This window comes from Malus domestica, chromosome 13 (genome assembly GCF_042453785.1).
Source record: "Malus domestica chromosome 13, GDT2T_hap1".
NCBI classification, from domain to species: Eukaryota; Viridiplantae; Streptophyta; class Magnoliopsida; order Rosales; family Rosaceae; genus Malus; species Malus domestica.
The window spans coordinates 19494267-19515221 of NC_091673.1; the positions used below are offsets into that span (position 1 = coordinate 19494267).

General features: G+C 37.9%; 1 protein-coding gene and 1 long non-coding RNA gene across 2 annotated transcripts; one reads left to right on the forward strand and one right to left on the reverse strand.

Moving 5' to 3' along the window:
- Positions 1-5731: 5731 nt before the first annotated feature.
- LOC103453426 (ethylene-responsive transcription factor 1B-like) lies at positions 5732-6574 on the forward strand (the record flags this gene model as incomplete). Its single annotated transcript, NM_001329027.1, is given in 1 exon segment — positions 5732-6574. A coding segment is annotated over 1 exon segment (690 nt). The 3' UTR covers positions 6428-6574.
- Positions 6575-18271: 11697 nt separating this feature from the next.
- Positions 18272-19985, reverse strand: LOC139190592 (uncharacterized). Its single transcript, XR_011574912.1, has 2 exons — positions 19784-19985; positions 18272-19631 (listed from the first exon to the last, which is right to left on the reverse strand). It is a non-coding gene; the product is annotated as an uncharacterized lncRNA (long non-coding RNA).
- Positions 19986-20955: the final 970 nt, after the last annotated feature.

Genomic DNA, 20955 nt, shown 5'->3' on the forward strand with positions numbered 1-20955 from the left:
AATCTGATCTGATTCCACATATTGTACCATCTACTCATTCAATGGTTACTAGATTGAAAAGTGGTACAATTAAGAGAAGAAATTATGCTGCTTTGTTAGCATATTGTCCTGAACTTCATTCACTTCAAATCACTGAAGAAGAACCTTTCATTGGAGGTTACTCTTTTATATCTGAGATTACTGATGCATCAGAACCTTCAACATTTAGAAAAGCTACCATTATACAATAATGGCAAAAGGCAATGCAGGAGGAGTATGATTCACTTAGAGCATAAGGGACTTGGGTATTGGTCTCGCCTCCTGAAGATAGAGCAATTGTAGGAAGTAAATGGATATACAAAGTGAAGAAAAATCTAGATGGCAGTGTTTCAAGGTATAAAGCAAGGCTTGTAGCCCAAGGTTTTTCTCAAGAACATGGGACTGACTACTTGGACACCTTTAGTCCTGTTGTGAGGCATACCACTGTCAGAATTATCCTAGCTTTAGCTACCATTAATCATTGGAATCTCATACAATTAGACATAAAGAATGCATTTGGACATGAAGATTTACAAGAAGAGGTCTACATGAAGCAACCACAAGGGTTTGTTGATCTATCTTACCCTTCTCAGGTTTGCAAATTGGTCAAGTCATTATATGGCTTGAAACATGCCCTAAAGGCTTTGAATTCAAAGTTTACAAGCTATTTGGCAGTTCTGGGATTTCATACATCAGCTTCTGACACAAGTCTGTTTGTAAAAAGGGATGAATTTGATATCATCATATTGTTACTATATGTTTATGATATAATCTTAATTGGTTCCAATCCTGTGAAGATACAAAAGGTGGTTCAAGAGCTCTCTGAGGTATTTGAGTTAAAAAACATGGGGCAACTTACTTATTTTTTGGGATTACAGGTTTAATATAAAGATAATACAGATGTTTTTGTTAATTAGTCCAAATACATTAAGGATTTGGTTCACAAAGCAGGAATGGACTCATGTAAACCTGCAAACAATCCTTGTAAACCTCATCATCAAATGCTTCACTCAGAAAGACAAGTTTTGACAGACCCAACCAGTTATAGAAGCATTGTGGGTTCCTTACAATATTTGACCTTTACTAGGCCATATATTGCCTTGCAGTGAATATAGTATGTCAGTTCATGACTTCACCAACTGATATCCATTTTGGAGCTGCCAAGAGAATTATTCGATATCTTCAAGGAACCATAAACACTGGTATTGCTTTTTCTGCAAACACAGTTACAAAGCTGAATGCTTTTTCAGATTCTAATTAGGCTGCAGATTTGAATACTCGAAGATTGATTGCTGGTTATGTGGTTTATTTAGGGAATAATCCAATCTCTTGGCAATCTAAGAAACAAAACTCAATGTCAATGAGCTATACTGAGGCTGAATATAAAGCGTTAGCACATACTGCAACATATATAACTTGGGTACGAAATATATTGAAGGACTTGAGAGTGTTCTTAGATGCTCCACCAACAATTCACTGTGACAATATGTCTGCCATTGCATTAAGTGCGAACCAATTTTTCACTCAAAGACAAAACATCTTGACACAGATTACCATTTTGTAAAGGAAAGAGTGCAACAAGGAGATTTGGAGGTTTTATACATTCCAACTGAAGACCAAATTGCAGATTTCCTCACTAAAGGTCTTCACGATCCCTTATTTGTCAAGCATTGTTACAGTCTCAAACTGAAAAATCCCAGTTGAGATTGCGGGGAGATGTTGAAGATATATGACTACTGCCACATCATTTGACATATCGTCACAGTTAGATAAGAATGCCACATCAGCTATTGTTGTCTGTTAGTTTGTTAAAAGTTAGTTACATTGATAGCTTAGCTGACAAGCTACTTTCGGCTACTATATAAGCTTGTATTGAATCATTGTGGGATGATTTTTTTAATCTCTCTAAGAAATAAGAAAGTATGCATTCTCTTGATTCTCTCTCTACATTTCTTCTAATAAAGTTCTTATATTTTTCTACAGACATTCATCTGTGTATACCTTTGATGAATGTTATCAATGGTGTGGTGTGGTGTGACTAAAGAAGGGTAAAAGAGCAAACATGTCAGAGTCGAGCGAATGGGGGAGCAGAGTCATCAAGTCAGAGAAACGAGAAACTGAGGTCGTGAAAGAGTGAATCGGCCATACGTGCGGGGCATGTTGAGAGTTGAAATGTGAGAGATAAATTTGTCCCACATTGGTGAGGGACAAGCTCAGCTAGTAGCTTATATGGTCTTGGTTTACTTTTCATATTGCCAATTGGTTTTATGGTGGAACCCCGATTTCATCATTACATAAAATCGACACCAACCACCGACACAATAAAGCTTTTCCATCAAAAATACCAATTCAATTTGCTTTCAAAAAAGTGAATTGCTATTTTTGATGGAAAAGAATGACGTCGGAAAAGAATGATCCTAAAAAGGCATTTTCCTAGAAGCTACATATGCATGAAACATTTCAAAGATGCATGCTCTTTTACTGTAGAGTTGTCTCTTTCGTTCAATAGTATCCATTCTTTCCGGAGGACTTTCAAAGTTGATCAAATTATCCTAGTTTTGATGACTTTGAAACATAATATTAGTGGAGTTTCAAGGGGGCCTGTATGTAGACCTTTCAAACGTCAAGTTCTAATCGTGACTTGATTAATTAGTTTTTGTACATATAGGACAACAATTTTAATCGTGTATATCATAATCAGAAAATCATCCGCAACAAAAATTAACCCTAGTTAGTTTGGAGGTTCATACAAAGGTCACCGTTCATTCGGGTGGTGTCGACTGAACTGAAGGGCATAAGGTTTGCGTCCAGATAGCAGCAAAGTAGGATTTTGGCTAATCATTTCACATGAATCCCGTTGTTATACAGGGCAGAGACGTAAAGAAAATGCAAAGTGACACCGATCTACCTAACCAGCTAATCAGACAATACTTCCCTACTGTCTTTAAAAGTTTTTTGGCTATTTTGTTATTAAATGTTTTTCGTGCTTCCAAAAGGTTATGATTTTGAGTTTTACTCCTTGCATCAAACTCAAATAAAAATATATAAGCTGTGCGTGTGAGTCTTTCGCATACGTTTAATGGAGTCCGAACAATATAAATGCAAACGAAGATGAATTTAGAAACATAATTAAAACCAATTACCAACTGAAGGTGAAATTTTACATAATATCCGAAGCTGAACATTTAGCAACGGGTGATATATACGACTATATTCAACGAGGAGCTGGGTGCACCTCCTTTTTCACATTCATAACCTTCGTAGGTCTCTAAAATTTAGAGTTCACTAATTTTTTGCATGTGGTCTAATATTCTTTTTTTTTCTTTTTCCCATGTGGTCTAATATTCTAATGGACAATGAATTTCCACCCATGCATCACAAGTTCGAAACTCCTTCCTCCTCTAAATTATTGTAATAGTTTCGGATCCTCTCACCCCCTTAATAATAATTAAAAAAAGAAGTCTCTAACATCTAGAGGGGGCGCGGTCATGTTCAAGGATATATGTGTGTATATATAAAAGAAAATAGTCTAGTCCAATTTTAAGTTTTCAAGACATCAATATATGTACAGCTGTTATCTAAAGGGATCTTCGTTTTTTAGGGGATTAGTTGTGGGTTATATTTTACATCGAACTTCAACGATTCTAACTATCTATTTTTTAGTCTTCATTCATAGTCATCATTGTAAAAAAAAAAAAATATCAATTCAATCCGGAACCATTTACCCATTTGATTGTTTTGGTGAAATTTCAATGTTTCTTATAACCTAATGTTCGTCAATTTCTTTGAACTCCATTAGAGATGATCTAGGAAGTGCAAGTGGAAAAGTAGATGGTTTGAATCATTGTAGTTCGATGTGTTGTGGGCTCCAATTTTTTCACACAACTTTTGACACATGATTTTGTGGGGCCCACTCCGCAATGTATTTTAACCATTAGTACCATCTATCTTTTAGAATATCAGTCATAGATCATCCTAACAAAAAATTAGACAAATCCAAAACCATTAAGGGTTTAGGGTTCTACAAAGAAACCTTATACCTTTAATCAAACGGTCATATGATTTTAGATTTAAGTATTTTTGGTAAACATGATCTTTGAGAAAAGACTTAAAAGATAGACGATTCTGATAATTAAAATACATACAAAGTGAGCCCCATAAAAACGTGTGTCAAAAGTTGTTTAAAATTAAGAAGTGGTGTCAAAAGTTGTTTATGGCCTACTTTGTAATGTATTTCAATGATCCAAAATGTTTATATTTTAGCACATCATTCATACATTCATAGAACACCCCTGTAAAAATTTAGACAAATCCAAACCCATCAATTACATTCACTTGTAGTTAAAAAGATGAACGAATACGGTTCTATAAAAAGAAAACACTAAATTTAATCCGATGGTCATATGATTTCAAATTTGAATGATTTTTTATAGACATAATGTTTTGAAGTTTTTAATCTAGTGATCCAAATACACTAGTCTACTCAGAACGTAGTGACCAATGAAATGAGTTCTTGGTAATTGCTCACCAACTTAAGGTAATTGACCAATGGAGATATAACACGGTCGTTCGATAGCTTTTACATCCTATTTTACGTTTATCAACCTAATATCCTAACATTAAAAGAAAAAAAGAAGTTAAAATACAATTCCAAAGCGTGCATGGTTTACTCTTCTTGACGACCAGTGAAATAAAAGTTATATAAATCAGAAAACGTATTGGTCAAGCTTATCTGTAAATCCAAGTTTATCTATAAATCCAAGCCACGAGATTCTTGACTTTTATTCAAGCGCCATTTCCTCGAACGTTCACAAAAAGCAATGACCCCAAAGCAACTTTGGGCTCCAAGCAAATGTCAGGAAAAATTTGATTTCTTTATACCCCAATCCGATGACTAGGATATAAAAACCTTTTTTTAAGGGGCAAGTAGGAGGATCCTCTCTTTGACACTTAAAAACTGAGCTTGTTGAGTAAGCAATCGTAACCATTGAAATTTGATTCAACGATTAAAATTATTATAAGTTTTAAAAGGTTATTATATTTGTAGTCGTTGGATTAAATTTCAACGAACATGATTACCTGCTTGGTAAGCTCAATTTTTTAAGATCAGGAGAGGACCATGATCCGGATATAAAAACCTTGGTAAACATCTTTGAAAGCGAATTACATTGACAATCCAACGGTGTTCGTTGAAGCGATTTAAAAAGAAAGACATATTATCCATCCAGTGTATGATATCTCCAACGGCCATTGGACTACCAACGTGAATTGTTACATTCATCTGTCAGAAGAATCAACATGCTGACACGTGGACAATTTCCTTCAATGATATCAGAAGCTGATGTCACTACAAATTTCTCTCTGACTTGGCCGCCATGCTTCGATTGACCCACGTGCTCAAATTCATCCAACTTGTGTGGCACCCACAATAATACAATAATACAAAAGCCTAATAAAATATATCCAACCACATATACTTTAATATGATCCACCTGCCTGCTTTTACCATTTCACCCTTGTAATTTTACCCCTTCCTTTAGGCCATTTTAACCCGGGACCCTGTTGGCCTCTATTGGTCCGCATATGCGGGACCCATTGGAATTGGGTATATATAATGGAAGAGGCTGCAAATCTTTAGCTTACCAACATGCATTGCCACAAGTACACAAACACACAGAAGGTATTCCAAGCAGAAAACAAAAACACCCCAATTCTTCAAATGAATTACTCTACTTTTGATTCCCCAAATTCCAATTTGTCACCTGAATCTTCGTTTGGATCATCATTTTCTTGGGATGATGGTCTTAAATTTGGCAACAATTCACTTCCTTTCAATGAAAATGATTCGGAAGAAATGCTTCTCTACGGTCTGATTTCCGAGGGCACCCAAGAAATCACATCAAGCGTCTCTGTTTTTGCAAACCCAATTAAAGAAGAGGAGGTGAGCTCCGCATCTGAAGAAGAAAACCCGAAAAAGGAAAAGTCCTACAGAGGGGTTCGGAGGCGGCCGTGGGGCAAGTTTGCTGCAGAAATAAGAGACTCCACTAGACATGGCATAAGGGTGTGGCTAGGCACATTTGACAGTGCTGAAGCCGCAGCTCTTGCCTATGATCAAGCTGCCTTTTCCATGCGAGGCTCTGCGGCGGTTCTCAATTTTCCAGTTGAAAGAGTCCGCAAATCGCTTAGGGAGATCAATTATGGTACCTCAGATTTGGAAGGTTGTTCGCCGGTGGTGGCGCTTAAGCGAAAGCACTCCATGAGAAGGAAAACTGGGAACACGAAAAGTAAAGTGGACAGAGATGTGAGGATAGAGAATGTGGTGGTGTTTGAAGATTTGGGAATCGATTACTTGGAAGAACTGTTAAATTCATCCGAGAGTACAAGTACTAATGCCACTCCTAATTGGTGAATTAACCAAAACGTCAAATTTATCTTTGCTGAATTATCTGTTTTTTTGTTTGTTCTTTTTTCTTAATCAGTCTCTTTTGTAATTGTATGAACCATGATGTCCAATCTTTTGTTTTTGCGGTAAAGTTGGCAAAAAGATAAAGGGTTACTTATTAATGTGTCCTAGTTTTTAATTTGTGGACTCAGTTAATTGAACCTTGAGGCGACTCTTGTTTTGAAATTTGATTAGGTCATTTGTAGGGCTAGGTGACTCCATAAAATGACATTGGCTCATGCACGCCTGCACTACTACTCGAGTGACATACATGGATGGGATTAATTGAACCATCAAAGTTAAATCACTCTAATAGTATACTTTTCAGTCATCACATTTTAAACATTATATTTGATCAGTAACTATACAGAAAATCCTATTACACGTTCCTTTCACAACCAACTTCTGTAGGGCTAGTTTTGCATGCTCAAGAGATTCTTATGTCTCTAGTAAATTATGTTGGACTCTAACACACAATATATTTATATGAATTACAAAATCATATATAATTTGCATACGTATGTTGCACCGTGTTGAACTTTTACACATAATGTGAGAAATCTAAACTCCGAGCACGTACTTGGGCTTGGTGCCCAAATGCATTGCTTCAGGCATGTTCAAGAATTTTACTTTCTTCAGCAAGCTGCTAGAAACTAATATTTTCGTTTTCAAAGTGCACTATATACATGACTTAAAAAGGAGACTATAAACTCAATGGGCTGATTGTTGGTTGGTGAGCACGTACTAATAATACTACTATCTTCCAAAAGAGAAGGCGCCGGGCAGCTGAAATATCAAGGGTATATGCATATAAATATATAGCCATGACCAGCTAAAGAGCTGCAACTTGCTCAATTTGTCATCAATCAAAATCTGTATCAAAGTTTTCTTGGTATTTCATAACATTTTGTCAATAAGGATTAAGGACTCATAAGTGCTGGAATATGTACAACTTAATCATGCAATAAATTCGAGTAGTTTGCAGAACAATATCAACCATGTGTGTGTGGAGAAGGGAAAAAGAGTGAGATAAGCACGGACCCAGCTGACCACGTTGAACACTGTTTTGGTCGAATTTCAAAGAAGAGAAGCTCCTCAAGGGTAATTCAGTCCTTGTATGCTTTGGACAATATCTGCTACGTACGACTTTCTAATTCATGCTGTTATAATAATAATAACATAACGATAATCTAAGCTTATATATTAGATTCACGTCGGGTCTAATTTGATCAAATGCTATACAGATTACCTAATATTGAAGACTTATGATAATAACTTATGAGCCGTTAATATATATACAAGGTTCTAAAAGACACAAGGCGCTAGTCTGACGGCGGGCTGAGGCCTAGCGTCTAGGGGTACTAGGCGAATTTAAATAAATATATTATATTTCGTGTAAATAAGTGTCTGTTTATACTTAAAATATATATAATTTCATCATCAACGACAAATTAGAATGACATATATATTATGAAGTATTGGAACTTAATGAAAACATGGTGACCAAGGATATAATGTGTGTTTATTGAAGTATGCAACAAGTCTCTTATAATTTATTTTAAAAAATAAAATGCAAAATTAAAATTATATATTGTCTGTCTAATTGAGTCGCAACCTAGGCGGTCTAGGCGGGCGCCTCAGCAGGTCTAGGGAAGTGCCTCAGTGGATCTAGGCACCATTTCTTAATTTTCAAACGCCTAGACATTAATCGGAATGGTGGCCAACCACTTAGCGCCTAAGCGGCGCTAGGCGGAGATTTTAGAACATTGTGTGTGTGTGTGTGTGTGTGAAATATAATAATATTTTGTATTTACATTCTCTACATAAAAAACATAGTAACTGCATGAATTTGTGGAACATTCATAACCATAAAATTTGTCACGTGAATTTCTTCATTGCACCCGATAAAGTTGAAGCTCAAAGTCTTGGCGGTCCAAATCCAACCGAGTCATTCAAATGGTGTGCTCACTGAAATTTTCCTTGTTAGAAACCTAATTAAGCATTATATTCAACGGAAAATTATGATTAAAATTGATAAGTGAGGTGTTAGTATCGTATGGTTAGCTAAACTTGGCTGCCTTTCATGAACAGAGGTAAAGAGAATATTTAGAAAACAGATAAAATTCTCATTAAACTGGACTTTGTCAAGAGCATAAATTCTTTTAGTTATCATCACGGATATTTACTGCTGGTTCCTACAATTATTGCACCGATAATGCAAAAGATATCGATATCTCACATTCGAAGGCCATGTATATGCACCCTCATTGAGCTAGGATTAATTTTTAATATACACGCTTCATTGAGTTAGGATAAATGAAAAAATTAATTTTGTGGTAGCAAAAATAGAAGAAAGAATGCTTTTCAAGTATATTCTATTCTTCTCATTCAGAGGTATATATAAATTATACACAATCCTATCATAAAGGGAAAAGAATAATTACAAGAGATACACCCTAAACTAGGAAACCCAAGATTATAGGAATCCTTAGATTAAAAGGATTCTAATACAAAGTCAACATTCCCCTCAAGTTAGTGCATATATGTTACACATGCCCAACTTGTCTAAAAACCTTGAGAACTTGTCACTAGAAACAACCTTAGTGGGCATGTGACTTGATCCTTGGTCCCGATCGGGGGAACTTCGATTACTTTTCCAAAGTCCTCGCTACTGAGCACTGGTCAACGTTATACCTTCAAGGACCTAGAAGAGTTTCCCTCCAACCAGAAGGCCAATCACAGCGCGACACATGTCGACATCAGAAGCCAACATAGCACGACACGTGTCAACATCAGAAGCCAATCACAACACGACACGTGTCAATATCATAATGAAACTAGAAACTCTCTACAATAAATAGAGATCATTCTCTCACAATATTTCTGAATGTCATTTGTACTAAATCATTCACTTGTACTCACTAAAGGAGAGCTTGAACCTATGTACTTGTGTAAACCCTTCACAATTAATGAGAACTCTTATACTCCGTGGACGTAGCCAATCTGGGTGAACCACATACATCTTGTGTTTGCTTCCCTGTCTCTATCCATTTACATACTTATCCACACTAGTGACCGGAGCAATCTAGCGAAGGTCACAAACTTAACATTTTTTGTTGTACCAAAGTCCTCGCTAATTTTGTGCATCAACATTTGGCACCGTCTGTGGGAACGACACTTATTCCTACTCTCTTCAGCTTTGCCAAGCTGGTTTCCACCATTTGTATACTCTCTTTTGACCAAGCATCCCTTTCCAACATGGTGAGCGAAGGAAGCCATAACACACAGAATGACACCCCTCTTGCACTTAGTGCGAAGCAACGAAAGAATGAAGGAAAGAGGGTTGCTCTTCATGCTAAAGTCGATAAGCTAGAAGCTCGGAACAACAAGATAGCAATGAAAAATGAGGTCCTCCAGGAGCAATATGAGAAGCTCCACGAAACTAGGCGTACTCAAACACGCGAGCTTGTTGCCCCTGTGGATATCAACCATTATCTGGGTGCCCCCCAACACGGAAGGTCACCTCCCTTCGACATGGGTATCCCTGATGAGGAGCGAGCTAATCATCAAAACATTGATCAACATGAGACTTCTCTCAACCCAGATGCTTTGACCCAAAGTAGAAGAAGTGGAGGAAGACACCTCCTTGCAGGGTTGGAAGGATCGAAAGCCGTTTATTGTGACTGCCGAGACTTCCTAAAGCAACGTCGAGATAATCCCCTCCATATATGCTTGAAGATCAATGACCCAAGGGTTTCTGAAAGACTCGGTCCCCTCCCACGACCCAGGCCAGCTGCCAATTTAGGGAAGGAACAACAGGTCCTAGAGGAACATGAAGATACGGGGGACTCTGAGGTATTCCGACAGAGACAAAACAAAAGCTTGGTTTACAACTCTATACTGAAAGAGATGACCCAATTGAACACCTTAACCTCTTTGAGTCCACCATGGCATATCAGACGCACACCGACGAATAGCGATGTCTTCTCTTCCCCTCCACCCTCTCTAGCTGAGCTCTAAACTGGTATTGTCGTCTTCCACCTGAGACAGTAGACTTATTTAAGGAATTGAGGAAACTGTTTATCTCTCAACACATCTTTCAGACTGATCACTTGCATTCTGTAGATGACTTATATATTATTCGCCAGAAGCAGGACGAGTTACTATGAGAGTATACCGGTCGCTTCAGCTATGAGTATTCTCGCTGCGCTGAGGCAGATGACAAGATCGCCCTCAAGGCCTTTACGGTAGGCCTACGTGATTGTTTCTTCAAGTACATGATCAATGCCAACACTTGGAAGACTTACTATGAGGTGATGGCATAGGCTTACAACCACGCTTCCGCCGAAGCAAGGACATACCAAGGGAACCCCCATATGGTTAACCCCTATCAACAAATGGGAAGCGGAAGTCAAGTTCTACCAAGTGAGGAGATATTGGCCATTCAGACACCCATTGCATCACCTCCTGCCTCATTTAGCTACTCGCTAAGTCACCAAACGTATCTGTCTCTTGGTAAGAGGAAGGATTTTTACTCTTAGCAAGCCCATTACTACAAAAAGGATAAAAGTTTGTATCAAGATAATCAGGGGTGAGCGTACCGTCGACTATTATGACTATAGGGCAAATCCTCACTCTTTCAAAGTTGAGGACTAGGTACTAAAGGAAATGCTATTATAAGAAGGCATACACAAGCCATTAGGCAAATATTTAAAGAAGAGGGAATTCAGGCAACTTCTTATAAGTCTTTTGTGTTCCTAACACTGGAACACTTGGTCTACACTGACCTACCCTTATACTCCAACTCAGAGCTTCAACATGCGTACTTTGACACAAAGTATGTGATACTAAGTGTTACAACCAACATGGTTCACATATCAAAAGCATGGATCCCTTCATGCATAGCAAAACATTCATAAGCATCACTCATATCAATCAACATAAATATCATACATTCCAACACATTCATACATAAACACCATACATTCCAACACATTCATACATAAACATCATACATTCCAACACATCCATACATAAGCCAACTGTACTTCGAAAGGGTTCAACATACTTTGTGTCTTCGACACTTGCTACAATGTGCCTCGACACGGTGCCCTTATTCTCACCAACCAGGTGATGAAATGTGAAAAAGGAACGCATCTTCATGCCACCAACCAGGTGATGAAATGTACAACCCGTACTCTAATATCATTTGGCAACTTGCCATTCATGCCACCAACCAGGTGAAGAAGGAACTCATCTTCATGCCATAAACCAGGTGATGAAATGTATAACCCGTACTCTCCTTCATGCCACCAACCAAGTGAAGAATGAACTCATCTTCATGCCACAAACCAGGTGATGAAATGTACAACTCGTACTCTCCTTCATGCCACCAACCAGGTGATGAAATGTACAACCTGTAGTCTAATATCATTTGGCAACTTGCCATTCATGCCACCAATCAGGTGAAGAAGGAACTCATCCTCGTGTCACCAACCAAGTAATGAAATGTGATGAAAGGTGATGAAGGAACTCACCTTCATACCACCAACCAAGTGATGAAAGCAACTCACCATTTATTCCACCTACCAGAAAACGAGAGGTACAACTTGTACATGTGAACTCCTAGCATTCACAAATAATCAAAAACCCTCAAGTTTGACAACTCAACTAGGGGAGCACTTATGCCCAACAAGAGTTATAGTCACCAACAAAGTCTTGTTGCAAGCCAACAACAACTTCAGTGCATGGCATACGAAGATCAAGCTATTCAGCCCTTTTGCATCTGCTTCAGACATTTCCCCTCTGTAACAATGCAAACACTACAACTCGTAGAAAGCTTCACACTCTTGATCAAGACAATATGAAGCAAAACCAATTTATGGTGCCAACAAGAGCTTCATTAAAGGAGTTTAACCACAATTCTCAAAAGCTTCATACACTCTTGATCAAGACAGTGTGAAGCAAAACCAATTTATAGTGCCAACAAGAGCTTCATCAATGAAGGGTAACCACAATTCTCAAAAGCTTCACACACTCTTGATCAAGATAATGTGAAGCAAAACCAATTTATGGTGCCAACAAGAGCTTCATTAAAGGAGGTTAACCACAATTCTCAAAAGCTTCACACACTCTTGATCAAGACAGTGTGAAGCAAAACCAATTTATAGTGCTAACAAGAGCTTCATCAATGGAGGGTAACCACAATTCTCAAAAGCTTCACACACTCTTGATCAAGACAGTGTGAAGCAAAACCAATTTATGGTGCCAACAAGAGCTTCATCAATGGAGGGCAACCACAATTCTCAAAACCTTCACACACTCTTGATCAAGACAGTGTGAAGCAAAACCAATTTATGGTACCAACAAGAGCTTCATCAAAGGAGTTCAACCACATTTCTCAAAAGCTTCACACATTCTTGATCAAGATAATGTGAAGCAAAACCAATTTATAGTGCCAACAAGAGCTTTATCAATGGAGGGCAACCATAATTCTCAAAAGCTTCACACATTCTTGATCAAGATAGTGTGAAGCAAAACCAATTTATGGTACCAACAAAAGCTTCATCAAAGGAGTTCAACCACAATTCTCAAAAGCTTCACACACTCTTGATCAAGACAGTGTGAAGCAAAACCAATTTATGGTGCCAACAAGAGCTTCATCAATGGAGGACAACCACAATTCTCAAAAGCCTCACACACTCTTGATCAAGACAGTGTGAAGCAAAACCAATTTATGGTGCCAACAAAAGCTTCATCAAAGGAGTTCAACCACAATTCTCAAAAGGTTCACACACTCTTGATCGAAACAGTGTGAAGCAAAACCAATTTATGGTGCCAACAAGAGCTTCATCAATGGAGGGCAACCATAATTCTCAAAACTTCACACACTCTTGATCAAGATAGTGTGAAGCAAAACCAATTTATGATGCCAACAAAAGCTTCATTATTGGAGGGCAACTACAATTCTCAAACATTTGAGGCAAATTCAAGATTGTTCAAAGCAAATTCAATTTATATGGTTCATCCAAACCTTCGACTACTACAAGGTGTGGCTTGCATCACAATCTTTTGCTCAACAGTGTGGAAGCAAAATTTGTATATGTTGTCTCTCCCACATTTTCAAATTTCTAGTTTCCCGAAAAAAAAAAAAAAAAAAAAAGGGAAATTCATCAAAGCTTCATCAATGGAGGACAACTTCAAATTCTCAAAAGCTTCACACTATCTTGATCAAGATAGTGTAAAGCAAAATCAATTCGTGGTTCCCAACAAAGCTTCACCCACCACAAAAGCTTCACCCACAATAGCTTCACCCACAATAGCTTCACCCATAAAAGCTTCACCAACAAAAGCTTCACCCACCACAAAAGCTTCACCCACCACAATAGCTTTACCTACAAAAGTTCACCCATAAAAGCTTCACCAATAAAAGCTTCACCCACAAAAGCTTCCTCCACAACAAAAGCTTCACCCGCAAAAGCTTCCCCCACCACAAAAGCTTCACCAACAAAAGCTTCACTTACCACAAAAGCTTCACCCACAAAAGCTTCACCTACAAAGTTTCAACACAAAAGCTTTACCTACAAAAGCTTCACACTATCTTGATCAAGATAGTGTGAAGCAAAATCAATTCATGGTATCCAACAAAGCTTCAACCTCAAAGCTTCACTTACAAAGCTCCACCTATAAAGCTTAATATATATATATATATATATATATATTTTTTTTTTTCGGAAATTCGAAAATTCAGAAATTCTAAAATTCGAAAATTCAAAAATTCAAAAAAAAAAAATTCAAAAAAAAAAAATAAAAAAAAAATAAATAAAAATTGCCTAGGCCTCCTCTTCTTTGGGCCTAACAACTTTCATAACAAATATATATGAAGGAAGAGTTTTGAGCTACCACTTAGAAAGGAAAATGGTGAAGTTTTGTTACTTTGGAAACTTGGCTACTAGCAAGACACCTCATTCGTCGACCGGAGACTTGGGGGACTCCTACCATAGGCTATTGCACCTTGATATTCGGAAGTCTCACGACCACTCAGTGACTTGGATTTTTTCAAGTCTCCAACCAAGAAGTTTTCCTCACTCGGGAAATTAAGGGAGCACTACCTCAACCTACATGCTTCACTCACAAAGCTTCAACATACAAGATTCAACACAAAGAAAAATTCAAAGAACTTAGTGAAGAAGGCCTTGGTGTATTTAACACAATACGTTGAAATGAAGCAAAGCTTGCTTATTGATATCTCCGATAAGTTACAAATATGTACATATACATGAATCAAAATAAACAAACAAGAGGGAGCCTTCACAAAGGTTGCTCAGGAGAAGTCTCAGCAGTCGGCAGAGCCCTAGAAAGAGGAGGCACCAGAGGGTGATTATTCGGAGCCTCAGTACTAGGCAAAACCCCAGAAGGAGGAGGCACCGAAGGTTAATCATTTAGAGCTTCATTACGCGGTACAGCCCCAGAAGATGAAGGCAATAAATGCCTTTGGAACAAACCCACAAACCTTTGATGATCAAGTAAAATCTGACTATCAGATTCCTACAGCTGGTTGAGCTTCCTCTTCATGTTTGTAGCATAGTCATGTGCAACTGTTTATTCTCATGCTTGAGCCCTTTGATCTCCTGTTTGAGACTTATCACTTCAGCCGCCAATAATTCAACTTGGCAGGTTCGAGCAAATAGGCGTTGGCCCATATTAGACACAGAACATGCACATTAAACACTGAGAGTCAGTGAATCCTTAACAACCAACTCATCAGACCGTTTGGAAAATAGTCTATTATCTTTGGGAGTGAGAAGGTTCCTGGCCACCACCGCAGCGGTCATATCATTCTTCATCATAGAGTCCCCAACGGTAAGAGGACCAGTAGGGGATACGAAGGATGGGCGCCATATGTTGTCTTGAGAAGGCATGGCTACCTCTTCACCAAAGTTCAAGTCAAAACGACAGTCGGATGGGCCAGACATTGTCAGAAATGATGAAGGAGAAATGAGGTGCAATAAATCTCTGAAGTAAGGGGAAAATTCCTACAAGCAATAACTCTCTGAATGTACTTCTTGCACATAATTGGTGCCTTTATAATTGGTGCCTTTATCAAATTTTTCATGCCACATTTTTGGTGCTTGTTTTAGTCCATATAGGGACTTAACAAGTTTACAGACTTTATTCTCTTGTCCTTTCACTTTGAAACCTTCCGGTTGTTCCATGTATATTTCTTCTTCAAGCTCTCCATTTAAGAAAGCCGTCTTAACGTCCATTTGGTGTATTTCCAAATTATATAAGGCTGCAATAGAAATTAGCATCCTAATCGATGTAATTCTTGATACAGGCGAGTACGTATCAAAATAATCCAGCCCTTCTCTTTGTCGATAACCTTTGGCTACAAGACGTGCTTTATATTTATCTATAGAGCCGTCTGGTTTGAATTTCTTTTTGAATATCCACTTGTAACCTATCGGTTTATTACCGGGTGGTAAATCAACCAATTCCCATGTGTTATTTTGCATTATTGACTCCATTTCACTACGTATTGCCTCCTTCCAGAAAGGAGCCTCAGTAGAGGATATTGCTTCCTTAAAATTTTTTGGTTCGGCTTCTGACGAAAGAGCTATAAAGTCAGGCCCAAAGCTTTTAGGAATTTTTATTCTAGTGCTTCTTCTTGGTTCCAAGTCTGTAACTTGGACATTAGATGTCGGTGGAGCATCATCATGAATTTGTTCATGTGATCTCTTTTTACTAGAACTTAATTTATTATCTTTATATGGAAATATCTTCTCAAAGAACTCAACATCAATAGATTCCAAAATTGTGTTCACATGTGTTGATGCACAAAACCGGATGGTCTTGGAACAACGTAAATCCGACCGTGAATCTGTAAGAAATATAAATGACACAAGATGTATCGTGGTTCACCCCAAGGTTTGGGCTACGTCCACACTGATTGTATTGTATTTCTCTAAGAAGTGAGGAAGAGAGAGAGCTCTGAGAGTGAGAGCGTTGAGAGGGTGAGAAGCCTTAGGAATTGGCCTCCCCTTAATTATGAGGGTGAGGGGTCCTTTTATAGAATAAGGACTCCTCACTTATTACATATTTGCCCCTTCCTTTATTACATAATTACATTTAAGTCCCCCGAGTATTTATACGAGGTCTAAATACGAAGGCCCTAAATATGGTATAAACAGTCATTAGAGAGCAACGCCGCCAACTGAGCAACCGTCTCGCCGTGAGCATCACTCCAAACCCATATTTATGTATTGAGGAGCAAGCCCTTATTCTATAAAAGGGACTCCCCTCACCACCATTAGAGAGCATCAACTCTAGCCCATCATCCATGTATTGAGGAGTGAGCCCTTATTCTATAAAAGGGACTCCCTCACCTTCAAACGCCACAAGCCGAGCCAAACAAGGCAACATAAGCCACAAGCCGAGCAGCCTCGCAACATGTGCTACTTATAGTTGAGCATCATTTCACTTTGAGCACCGCCTCATATCAAGTACCAGTTCAAGACGACATCTAGTTACTTCGGCCCACACATGGACTGAATTTCAAGTCTCCAGCCAAAAGACTTTCTTGACTGAAGACTTGGGGGACTACTGTTTATACCATATTTAAGGCCTTCGTATTTAGACCTCGTATAAATACTCGGGGGACTTAAATGTAATTATGTAATAAAGGAAGGGGCAAATATGTAATAAGTGAGGAGTCCTTATTCTATAAAATGACCCCTCACCCTCACAATTAAGGAGAGGCCAATTCCTAAGGCTCCTCACCCTCTCAACGCTCTCACTCTCAGAGCTCTCTCTCTCCCTCACTTCTTAGAGAAATACAATACAATCAGTGTGGACGTAGCCCAAACCTTGGGGTGAACCACGATACATCTTGTGTCATTTATATTTCTTACAGATTCACGGTCGGATTTACGTTGTTCCAAGACCATCCGGTTTTGTGCATCAACAACATGTATATCCACAATCTCAGATTTTACAACTAAAAATCTGAACGCTGCACTGTTATTAGCATAGCCAATGAATGCACAATCGACAGTTTTTGGTCCGAGCTTAGTTCTCTTCGGCAAAGGAACTCGAACTTTTGCTAAGCAACCCCACACTTTCAATATTTTATATGTGGGCATCCTTCCCTTCCACAATTCGTAAGGAGATTGATTTGTCCTCTTATGTGGAATTTGATTTAAGATTTTGTTTGCAGTAAGCAAAGCTTCACCCCACATATTATGTGGAAGCCCAGAACTATTAAGCATGGAATTGATCATATCTTTTAAAGTTCTATTTTTTCTTTCCGCTACACCGTTTTGTTGAGGCGTATATGGTGCCGTCGTTTGATGTACAATTCCATGTTCATTACAAAAATCTGCAAAGGCAGAAGATTCATACTCGCCTCCTCTATCCGATCGTAGAACTTTGATTTTCTTGTTAAGTTGATTTTCAACTTCGACTTTATATGTCTTAAACATATTCAAGGCTTCATCCTTGCTATGAACTAGATAAACATAGCAATACTTACTGCAATCGTCAATGAAAGAAATATAATAATTCTTTCCTCCTCGAGTTGGTGTTGATTTAAAGTCACATAGATCACTATGTATTAAATCAAGTAACTCACTGGACTTATTTAAAACTGATTTAAAAGTTTGTCTAGCAAACTTTGATTCAACGCATATTTCGCATTTTTTATTGAAATCTATAGCATGTTTCGGTATTAATCATAAATTAGCCATTCTATGCATTGATCGATAATTAATATGGCCTAATCTAGCATGCCAAAGTTCAATAGACTCAACAGAATAAACGGAAGCCTTATTTATATTATTAATAGAAACATCAACAATTACATTGAGTTTGAATAATCCCTCAGCCAAATAACCCTTGCCTACAAACATTCCTCCCTTGCTAAGCACGAATTTGTCGAATTCGAACACTAACTTAAAGCCCTTGTTGCTTAACAAAGGCCCTGAAACTAAGTTCTTCCTAATTTTAGGAACATGGAGAACATTCAGCAAGGTAAGTTCCTTCCCAGAAGTGAACTTTAATACAACTCTTCCTTTTCCAACAACTTCTGCAGCGGAGGCATTCCCCATATAAAGCTTTTCACCACTTGAATTTGGTTCATAGGTAGAGAACAAGTTTTTGTCCCCACAAATATGCCTCGTTGCTCCGGTGTCAATCCACCAATCATTTGTATCAGATACCATGTTGGTTTCTGAAACAACACCAACCAACATATCTCCTTCAGTCACATTGGCTTCGTTGATCTTGCCATTGTTGGTGTTTGAATTGGTAGATTTCATATCCTTTCGGAAACGATAATCTTGTGCCCTATGCCCCAGTTTTCCGCACACCCAGCATGCTCCTTTGATTTTTTTTGAAGTCCTTTGCTTTTGGTGCATGGATAGTAGAGTTGTTTTTCTTTTTAGCATTCTTCTCCTTGTTTTTCTGGAAATGCTTTGGCCTTGGATTGCTAGCCTCAACGAAGTTGGCCTTGGCTTCCATGAAAGACGCATCAGCTTTGTCGCCTTTCCTGTGATCCTCTTCGACCCTTAGCCTGAGAATTAAATCTTCCAGAGACATCTCCCTGCGCTTATGCTTCAGATAGATTTTAAAATCATTCCAAGATGAAGGCAGTTTTTCAATGATTGCCCCAACTTGGAAGTGTTCATTAATAGAGCATCCTTCAGCATGTAAATCATGGATTAAGCGTTGGAGTTCTTCAACTTGGCCCATAACAGGTTTGGAATCCACCATGTTGAATTTCAGAAATTTACCAATGATAAACTTCTTTGATCCAGCATCTTCAGTGATATATTTCTTGGTCAGTGAATCCCAAAGGTCCTTAGCAGTCTTGCATGATGAATATACATCATACAGACAATCGTCCAGCCCATTCAAAATATAGTTTCTACAAAGAAACTCAGAGTGAGTCCAAGCGTCTATTGCAGACAACATGTCCTTATCCGCTGGTAGTTCAGTCACCACAGGAGCCTCCTCCTTCACAACATGGGCTAGGTTCATTGTGGTCAGAAAGAATAACATCTTTTGTTGCCATCTTTTGAAGTCCACACTTTTGAATTTCTCTGGTTTCTCAGGGAGAGGATTCTTAACGCCTGTTGCATTCACTGATGTTTGATCCATCACAACAAAATTCTGTCTTTAGATTGTTGGAACAAACAATCAGAATACAACTTTATTGATAACAAATTATAATATACAACTGAAATAACTATAATCCAATATTGTATTACAACCAATTCATATTGAAATATTGTAAAATAAAAGAGACAAGAAAGTAGAAAAACTGACTTGATCGAAAATATAGAGGCCTGCAGATTTGCAGTGTCCTAAAGATAGAATTGCGCCCCTACTCCGTGCTTGTAGTTCAACGGGCGTCCGTCCCCCAAGATCCAACTATCTATAATTCAAAGTTCCAGCACCGGAACTTTGAATTATGGCGAACCTTTGAATGCTTTCTCTTCCAAATGATATGTATCTTATATGCAGTAGATGTATATTATTATATGCTTTTTCGTGTCTGGCCTCTTTGCTATTATATAAGATATTAGGTATCCCTTCCCAACAGGTATTAGGGAGTTAAGAAACTGCCCGCATAATCCAAATTCAAATTGAAGAGATAAGTATGAAAATTTGAATTTGGCTTATCCATATACCTGTTCGGTCTTATACCAACTGACCTATATAAAATATTATTCGCACCAAATTACTATTAATATGAAGATTATAATATCAAGTATCTTGACAATATATACACTAACAATATATATATGTGACAATTTGCATACAAACTCCAACATGTAAGTCTACCACCAATATTTGATCATTGCCTTGAAGATGATTGTGATTGTGTTCTAGTAAGCAAACAGAACAATTTAGGATCGAAGAATTTTGTGGAGTTGAAGAAAAGAATTCGCCAGCTATTCATGACGACGCGAAGAAGGAGTTTTTTTAGTTGAGCCTAGTGCTACCATTGATTATTATGTTGATGAAGTTGGCGTTAATTTGATTGCCAATGTCGTGATGGTGCTAGTTTGGTTTGCCACCAATTTTTCTTTGTATGTTGTAATTTAAAAGCGTATTCATGCCTCTGAATAGGGAAATAAATTCTGCAAATCAGCCTCTATTTATTTCTATTTATTGATGTTTCTTAGTTTTATTTAGTTTAAAGACTGAGATATATAAGATTGCTCATATAAATGGAGTAAATTATAGAATCATGGTGCATAAATCACTTCCAATTAATTGCACAAAATGATCATAAAACCTAAATTATAACATTACCCAGTTGAAAATGATTTTTGCATGTATAGGCAAAAGACAGTATGATCAACCAGCTAAGAGAGAAGAACCTAGTTGGCGATAGATAAATAACGAAGATACGAAAATTCCTTAAAAATAGCTAGTAATTATTTCGACAAATAAAAGCTAGTAATTATAAGTCACACCAAAAGCAGCTGCAA